Source organism: Aegilops tauschii, chromosome 5 (assembly GCF_002575655.3).
Source record: "Aegilops tauschii subsp. strangulata cultivar AL8/78 chromosome 5, Aet v6.0, whole genome shotgun sequence".
Taxonomy (NCBI): Eukaryota; Viridiplantae; Streptophyta; class Magnoliopsida; order Poales; family Poaceae; genus Aegilops; species Aegilops tauschii.
In genome coordinates this window covers 565,938,897-565,948,668 of record NC_053039.3, presented here as the reverse complement: position 1 = coordinate 565,948,668, position 9,772 = coordinate 565,938,897, and the positions used below count along the sequence as shown (strand labels likewise).

Here is a 9,772-nt window from a genome sequence, read left to right as displayed (position 1 = left end):
CGATCAAATTGAAATGTATCGGCGGCGGCAGCTGACTGATGCATGCATGCATGCGTGCGTGTAAACTGCTACTCACTGACCAGATCTTGTTCTTACTGCTGCTACTCATGTCAACGCATGCATGCGGCCCCATGCATGCAAACGCAAAAATGCATGCTACCTAGCTAACGAGCGACCGCACCTGGTCCAGCTGGGATACACACACATGCATGGTGCACGTGTTTTGCCGAATTCAGCAACATGTAGTATGTGATGAGGTGAAGCAGAGTTGGTGGTCGCTGCATCTGCATCTGCATCTGCATGCGCCGACGCCGATTGCCGGCATGTAGATGTAGATGTAGATGTAGATGTAGTACGAGCAACTATACTGAGCATGAGCCCTCAACTGAAGCCGGCCGTCAACGCCACACCCCACAAATTTTGCACTACTGCACCAGTAGAGTCTTTGATTTTGTGGTGGAGTGGAGTATGATAAACTTATCTACTATCTTTCTATCCAACGCCAGCACCATCGATGATCATTAGTTCATCATTATGGATGACATGGTGGTGCCGCGTTGTCCACCATCACGCACGCGCGGCACCGTGCCCAGCTCCACGGTCGGCCCACCACGATGATTCATCTTGCGCTTGTATAACACTGCGTACGTCGCAGGAGCACCATCGTTGAGAAGAGGGCACACACAATTAAGCTTGATGTGTACGTCAGCAGCAGCAGCAACAACAACAACGATTTCCCTATATATCTGCACGCACGCACACAGGCTAACTGCAGCGGTGGTTGTGGTGGGGAATCAACACGCAGGTACATTACATACATGCATCACCCCCATCATTGCGTTGCACCGGTGACATGACACTCAGTGAGTAACCACCGCCACCACTTCCTTCCTCCCTCCTTTCTTCCTTGCTTCCATTGTGTGTGCGTGTGCGTGTGCGTAGGCGCACAAGCCACAGGAGCCTTTTCAAGTACACACTTCCACATCCACTTCCATCCATCCACATATATGTTTTTTCCTGTTCCGAAAACATCCATATATATCCCTAGCAAAAAAAAAAGAAAACACCACATATATATGCTGCAACACTTGATGATGTCCGTGTTGTGGTTTCTCTTGTCCTTTGCCCAAGGAAAGTACTCCCTCCGCCGCTTGAAAAAACATCTTACATTACATTATGGGATGGAGGGAGTACATTTTAGCATCGGTAATCCACGTCTGAGCAGAGGCTAATATCAAAACTCATGCGACATGTCGTCCAAGGCCTCAAGTTAGTACTAATATGTGGGTGCCGCATAAATTGTCCATAAATAGAAAAACTATATGACAGATTTTTCTCGATCGCACCTCTATGCATGAGATGGTGGTATTTGCCTATTGGCCAAGGTTGTGTCTGAGAGCATTTTCAGTCGCAATGGTCAAATCCCCCCCCCCCCCCCCCCCCCCAATTGTCCATGGACATGTCCGCGCACAACAAAGGGTCGATCCTCATTTTTCCCACCACGCAACGCCGCTTCATTTGTCCTATCCCAAATCGTACAAAATCATGCAACGTCGATCACATACATTTGATAACATACGTTCAACATAGTTCATATATATTAGAACGACAACAACATACTTCATACATTCATACTAAGACTAGGCTAGGTGAAAAGCATCATCGGTCTTTGCCGTAGTAGAGATATTGAAGATGGCGTAGGGGTTGTTGCCAGAGTCAGAGGAGATGTCGGAAAGCATGGGGTCATCCAAGTCATGTAGGCCGGCGAGGGACTGAACGGAATGGGCTTGCTCCTTGGCGACGACACGAGCACGGGCTTGGTCCTCGGCCTTCTTCTCTACATCGCAGTGCGAAACTTCGATGCCTATGCCAGGAACTTTGCATTGATCCGATGCCGGGGGCCCACATCCAACTCCTTCATGCCGAGGGAGCATTGGTTGATGTCGCGGACCATCGGGTCATTGTCGTCGTCTGACGGCACCACCACGGGAGCGGACGCGGTGCCACGTGCCAGACAGGATGATTGGCCATCGTACTGGAAAAGAAACACTCTATTTCTCTCTTAATTAATGGATGATGCAAAGATGTTGCCTCCATTTCAAAAAAATAAAATAAAATAACATCCGATAATACCTCTTACTCCCTCGGTTCAGAAATATAAGATGGTCTAACTTTTTCGTAAATCAGATGTATATAGACACGTTTTAGTATATTTGTTCACTCATTTGTGTCTGTATATAGTTTATATTGAAATATACAAAACATATTATATTTGTGAACGGAGGGAGTACCATGCAGCGACGCGAACACCATTTGTTACAAACCTCAGCAAAACACCATCATCAAGTCATCATCTATGTAAGACTAAAGGAGAGTTATATACACAAGCACAGGTCAATGTAACGTGCCAACTCTGGGAACAAGAAGAAGCAGCAGCAGATTGTGTGTGCGTCTCACCAACCAGATCATAACTGTGCAGCAGCAGCAGCAGCAAGGATAGTTGGTGACCCCACTGTTGCAGGATCGGCGGTGTCACGGCGACGACGGACAGACACGAATATATTCTCTTCTTCTCGAGGCAGTGCAGCACGACACTCTCTACAGCTGCCGGCCTCCGTCTCCATCTTGGGCTTCTCTGGCTGGCTGGGTGCTACACAGTCTTGGACCTCACTCACGGTTGCTCGCTCGAGCAGAGTGAGGTGGATTATGAATTTATGATGCATGGCAATGGAGAATTATATATGGATCAGTTGATGCAGGCGGTGGTTGCGGCGCCGGGGTCCATGGCGATCTCGAGCTGGCGGAGGGAGAGGGAGGATGGCAGCGAGAAGGCGCCGGCCATGCCCACGCCCACCTTGTTGATCCCGTCCCAGCCGATGTGCCCGACGTGCTGCACGTCCGTGGGGTACCCGATCACGATCTCCCGCTCCTCGTCGTCGTCCTCCTCCTCGCCGTCGTACGCCGCGAAGAAGGTCTTGATTCCCCTGAGCAGCCGCTGCACCCCCGCCGTGAGGACCCCTGACGCCGCCGCCGCGGTTCTCGTCTTCTCCTCGCTGCTTTCTTCTCCGGCGCCTCTGTCTGAAATGGACCACCGATTGGTTGCTGCTGTTATTACGTATGTAGTGCCTGTGGCATCGGATCGTGATACGAATTATGTATGCTCAGAGACTAGTTACTTACCCAGTGTGGTGGCCGCCATGGTTGTGGTGGTGGTGGAGGAGGAGGAGGGGTTGTCGGCCTGGTTTGCTGGCTGTGGCGGCTGCGGCTTCTTGTGGAGCGGGTCGGCGACGGCTACGGCAGACTGCGACATGCAGCCGATGGAGAAGGGGAAGCCGGCGCCGCCGCGGCGGTCCTTCATCGGAGCCGGAGCTGGAGATTGATGCGAACACTACGGAGGGCACAGAGGGTTTGACGAGGAGGAGAAAGAAAGATGCAGAATTGAGTTGCGTTCTTGGCTCGGCGTGTCTTATAGGCGGTGCACGGGGAACAAGGGAAAGCATGGCAAGGTTTGGTGAGAGAGAGAGAGAGAGAGACAGAAAGCAGAGAGAGGGAGGGAGACAGGGCATCATCAAATAGGTTAGTTTTGGTAGCATGGTATCGTGGAGATCAATCAGGGACGATCTTCGTGGACTAATTGCTTTTTCCCCATGGTGTGTTTCCTTTCTCTTGTTGCTGCCTGCTGGTGATGGGGCTGGGACGTGCACATCAGTTGCGTTAAAATTCCTTCCAAAAGGGTCGGGCATGCTGGGTGAGCTCGATTTGGCGCCATCGTTTCGCTAGTGGATGCAGCACACAGAGATATCTCCTTTGCTCTTCTTGTCGTGTCATGCTTTTGGCCTCTTTAGTCTGGACTTGTCATGCCGCGCATGCAGGTTGAATAATTCAGAAAAATCTATGGACGGGAAGAGAAAATGAAAAGTGCAACCTCGATCGTTATCTCATCTGAATGAAATCTACACCAGCAATCTGATAATAGGGAGGATTTTGGTGAGGCTAACGAGTGGCCCCTCTACTGCTCCAAGTCTCCAACCCAACCACCTGCGTATGTAATGTATACGCTGTTCAAGGAAAAACAGGGGAAAAGGGCCCAAGCAAGAGAGGGGTCGTTCACATGTACTTTAATCATCAAAAGAATTAAATTAGACCAAGGATGTCAATGAAGTAGTAGTACTACAAAGTACAATATCGAAAAGGTGCAACGATTTGGCAATATTAAAAGGATGCAACATGGCCATGAAACATTCTCTCCTTGGTGGATCACCTGCCTTGAACCCCAACCAATCTACGTGGAGATTAATCAGGAATGATCTCTGTGGACTAATCAACTGCCTTATTCCTCAGGATTTTCCTTGGTTTTTTTGTTGGGGCTGGGACGTGCGTTCAAAGTTGCTCTCGAGAGGAAGCTATGGCGCGAAATGCATGGCGATGGCGAGCGAGGGCAGGGTTATAGTGAGTGGAGTACCGTGAGCTTGATTTGGCGCCATCATGGGCTAGTGGATGGAGCACATCTATCTCTCTCGCTCTACTGTCGCGTCATGCTTTTGGGCAAGGAACGATTTAGGCGTGTCTGAGTTAAAAAGAAACGGTGGGAAAGGGTGATTATATTTGCTAGCAATAGAGATACAGTTAGAGTTTACGGCAATTCAAACAAATTTTGGTATTTTTTGAATTTTGGCAATATCGAAAAGATGCCATACTGCCGTTTTAATCTGTTCTCTGCATCTACATAGCTATGCTAAGCCATGACTCGTCTGCAAAGTCGACAGAGGAAGTAGTTGTTGGGATATATGTTTCGAATTTTGGTATTTTTAGGAGAATTTAAATTATGGTTTTTTTATTTTGATGAAGGGGGATGCTTTTCAGTCTTTGCATCGGAGCATGCACATATTCACAAGGTTCCAACTAAATTCCCCGCAGAAAAAAAGGTTCCAACCAAATATCACAAAAAGAATTCAAACAACAAGAAGAGGATAATAAAATTAAAAACACCTTTTTCAGATTGATTGCCCGTTAGCAGCGTATGTGTTCTCCCCCCCTAAAAAAGAAGCAGCAGGGCATGTGTTGATGCCTGGATGTGCCGCAGCTTAGGGGTGCAGGCTGGCATCCCGCATAAGCATGATATTAGTTCAATGAGCTAAATCTGGCCGGAAAAATTAAAACTAACCTGAGATATTTTGACTTGAAAGTGCCGCTCTGCATCCCTGCGCAGCTTCAGCGTGGCTTCCCTAAGGACGCGTACAACCGTTAGTCGGCTGCAGGTTGAATAACCCGTACGCAGCATCCTAGAAAAATCCAGGGAACCAAACTGAAATGATAAGCTTGTTGCTTTTGAGATTCTTTCTACGACCAGGCATCCACTTTAGATTCTTTTTGTATTTCTGAAAAGCCGAACACATAATCTGAAATCTACGCCAGCAATTTTATACTACTGCTCAACAACGGAAACACAGGGGAAAAGGCGAGTGAGAGAGGAATCTCCTCAGATGTAGTACTACTTTAATCAGGGGGGAAACAGGGGAATTATATTCAACAGAGTAGAATATGGAATGGAATGCAATATGGCAATTAATATTAAAGACGTGCAACATGGCCACATGCATGAAACATTATTCTCTCCCTGTGCGGCTTGCTCGATCCACTTGCCTTGGACACCAAGCTCGCTCGCCGGAAGAGAAGAGGATGCAGTGCAAAAATGGTGTTGTCGGCCGGCCGGCTGAAGCAGTGGTGCGCGCTGCCTTGGCTTCACGCATGCGAGAATTGGACAGGGAATCTTCACACTGAAAATGCGATCGCGGACCTACAATTTATTTTCTGAAATTTGCCCCCAAAATGTACTTTCGAACAGATTCATACAGCTTGAAATTTATCCTTGTAGGTTTCGAGAAACAACATGATAATTTGTACGCACCAAATTGGGATAAAGTGACTGTTAGAATTAGAGATATATTGTAATCTCAACTGTTTATCTTCTCTCTCTCCCGTAACAACTCCTATCTCTATACCCCGCAAAAAATAAACTCCTATCTCTATCCCCTTGTAACGAACCTGAATCCTAGCGATCGGGCTTGACTTGTAAGCCACGGCAAGGGCTCTTCTTGCCATCGATCAATATAAACACACGCGGCTCTCTACAGAGAGTAGGAATGCTTCCATCTGACATGGTATATACAGAGCCATCCTCTTCCCATCTATCTAGCCAAAGCTCCATCGATCACCAAATCAGATCGCCATGTCCTCCTCGGCTCCCGTCGCCCTCAACCTCGGAGCGCCACCTGCCGAGAAGCTTACCAAGGGGAACTTTCTCCTATGGAAGGCTCAAGTGATGCCGGGCCTGCGAGGAGCGCAGGTCACCGGCCTCCTGGATGGAACCGATGTAGCGCCCCCGAAGACGGTGGAGCAGCAGCAGTCGGACAAGACGACGGTCATGGTGCCCAATCCACTTTATGCGCCATGGCTGTCCAGAGATCAGCAAGTCCTCAGCCACCTCCTGAACTCTCTGTCAAAGGAAATCGTCGCCCAAGTTGTGAGTAAAGAAAATACCTTTGATTTATGGACTGCCATCACCACTATGTTTGCTTTGCAGTCTCAATCTCGAATCACGAATTTGAGAATTGCTATCACCACCACCAAGAAGGCTCCATGTCAAGCACCTCCTACATCGCCCGGATGAAAAATCTGGGGGATGAACTTGCTGCAGCAGGCCGGCCTGTCTTTGATCCAGAGATGGTGGACTATGTCCTTGCTGGTCTCGATCGGGACTATGATCCGGTCGTAGCGGCGATTGGCGTCATCAAATCCTCCATCACTGTCGACGAACTCTTCGCCCAGATCGCCGCCTTCGATCAACGGTGGAGATGCTAGGTGACGGTCCAGAAGCTGGCTTCAACACCTCCGCAAACATGGTGTACATGCAGCGTGGTCAGCCTGGTGGCAGAGGGCGCGTGCGCGACAACAGAGGCCGCGGCCGAGGGAGATGCTCGCCCTCCTCCTCTTCTTCAAGCGGCGGAAACAGGAGAGGCGGTCGTCCCCAACAAGCGCAGCAGCAACGTCCACAGCACCGGGACTATCCCGAGTGCCAGATATGCCTCAAGCATCACCGCGGGGGCGTCCGTGAGTGTTGGGATCGCTATGAGGAAGATGAGTATGAAGAAAAGGAGGCAAATGTCGTCACCGACTCCTACGGCGACACAAATTGGTATGCGGATTCCGGTGCCACTAATCATATTACAGGGGAACTTGACAAGCTGACAATCAGAGACAAGTACCGTGGACATGACCAAGTGCACACTGCAAGTGGTTCTGGTATGAAAATCACTCACGTTGGTAGTTCAATTGTTAAAACCCCCATGAAAAACTTGCATCTTAAAAGAGTTCTATATGTGCCCACAACATCAAAGAACCTCCTTTCTATTCATAGATTTACCCTTGATAATCGTGTTCTTATTGAATTCCATCCATATTTCTTTTTGGTAAAGGACTTGGACACGAGGAGAATACTTCTTAGGGGCAAATGCGTGGGAGGTCTCTACCCGCTCATATCTTCATCGACACCATCAAATAAACAGGCTTTCGTTGTTGTCAAGCCTTCATCATCAAAGTGGCAAAGTAGACTAGGTCATCCTTGTCAGTTATGTTAAATTTGTTCTTAGCAAGAATAAGCTTCCGTACTCTCATGAGTCCAGTATTGAGTCTGTTTGTGATCCATGTCAACAAGCTAAAAGTCATCAGTTGCCATATCCCATATCTACCAGTATTTCCACTGCACCATTGCAACTTGTGTTTTCAGATGTGTGGGGGCCAGCCCCCATCTCCGTTGGTCGACACTCATATTATGTTAATTTCATTGACGACTATAGAAAATTTACATGGATCAACCTCCTCAAGAAACGATCCGAAGTATTTCAAGTTTTCAAGAACTTCCAAAATCTTGTTGAGCGCAAACTAAACACTAAAATCATCGCCATGCAAACCGACTGGGGAGGTGAATATAGAAAACAAAATTCCTGTTTTCAAGAACTTGGCGTTTCACATCATGTGCATGTCCTCATGCACATCAACAGAATGGCTCCGCTGGAAGGAAGTATCGCCATGTTGTTGAAGTAGGGCTATCTCTACTAGCAAATTCATCCATGCCACTAAAATTCTGGAATGAAGCCTGTTGGGGAACGTAGTATTTCAAAAAAATTCCTACGATCACGCAAGATCTATCCAGGAGAAGCATAGCAATGAGCGGGAAGAGTGTGTCCACGTACCCTCGTAGACCGAAAGCGGAGGCATTTAGTAACGCGGTTGATGTAGTCGAACGTCTTCGCGATCCAACCGATCAAGTATCGAACACACGCCACCTCCGCGATCTGCACATGTTCAGCTCGGTGACGTCCCTCGAACTCTAGATCCAGCTGAGGCCAGGGGAGAGTTCCGTCAGCACAACGGCGTGGTGACGGTGATGATGAAGTTACCGGCGCAGGGCTTCGCATAAGCACTACGACGATATGACCGACGTGTAAAACTGCGGCGGGGGGCACCACACACGGCTAAGAGATTGTCTTGTGTGTCTATGGGGTGCCCCCCTCCCACGTATATAAAGGAGGGGAGGAGGGGGCCGGCCGGCCACAAGGGGCGTGCCCAAGGGGGAAATCTTACTCCAAGTAGGAATAGGTTCCCCCCTTTCCTAGTCCAACTAGGAGAAGAAGGAAGGAGAGGGAGAGGGAGAGGGAAAGAGCGGTCGCGCCCCCTCCCCTAGTCCTATTCGGACTCCCCTTGGGGGGCGCGCGCCACCTCTTGGCTGCGGCCCTCTCTCCCCTAAGGCCCATAACTTCTGGGGGGGGGGGGTTCCGGTAACCCTCCGGCACTCCGGTTTTATCCGAAATTCTCCGGAACACTTCCGGTGTCCGAATAACATGGTCCAATATATCAATCTTTATGTCTCGACCATTTCGAGACTCCTTGTCATGTCCGTGATCTCATCCGGGACTTCGAACAACCTTTGGTACATCAGATCACATAAACTCATAATACTAATCGTCATCGAACGTTAAGCGTGCGGACCCTACGGGTTTGAGAACTATGTAGACATGACCGAAACACATCTCCGGTCAATAACCAACAGTGGAACCTGGATGCTCATATTGGCTCCTACATATTCTATGAAGATCTTTATCGATCAAACGGCATAACAACATACGTTGTTCCCTTTGTCATCGGTATGTTACTTGCCGGAGATTCGATCGTCGGTATCATCATACCTTGTTCAATCTCGTTACCGGCAAGTCTCTTTACTCGTTTTGTAATGCATCATCCCATAAATAACTCATTTATCACATTGCTTGCAAGGCTTATAGTGATGTGCATTACCGAGAGGGCCCAGAGATACCTCTCCGACAATCGGAGTGACAAATCCTAATCTCGATCTATGCCAACTCGACAAACACCATCGGAGACACCTTCAGAGCATCTTTATAATCACCCAGTTACGTTGTGACGTTTGATAGCACACTAAGTGTTCCTCTGGTATTCGAGAGTTACATAATCTCATAGTCATAGGAACATGTATAAGTCATGAAGAAAACAATAGAAATAAACTAAACGATCATAGTGCTAAGCTAACGGATGGGTCTTGTCCATCACATCATTCTCTAATGATGTGAGAATGATGTGATGAAATTCATCAAATGACAACACATGTCTATGGCTAGGAAACTTAACCATCTTTGATTAACGAGCTAGTCTATTAGAGGCATACTAGGGACACTCTGTTTGTCTATGTATTCAC

At 48.3% G+C, this 9,772-nt stretch overlaps 1 protein-coding gene across 1 annotated transcript; it reads right to left on the bottom strand.

Annotated features, from left to right (window-relative positions):
* Positions 1-1,543: 1,543 nt before the first annotated feature.
* Positions 1,544-3,501, bottom strand: LOC109760777 (uncharacterized). Its single transcript, XM_020319594.4, has 2 exons — positions 3,181-3,501; positions 1,544-3,078 (listed from the first exon to the last, which is right to left on the bottom strand). Exons 1-2 carry the CDS (start codon positions 3,356-3,358, stop codon positions 2,747-2,749), a joined length of 510 nt encoding a protein of 169 aa, XP_020175183.1. The 5' UTR covers positions 3,359-3,501; the 3' UTR covers positions 1,544-2,746.
* Positions 3,502-9,772: the final 6,271 nt, after the last annotated feature.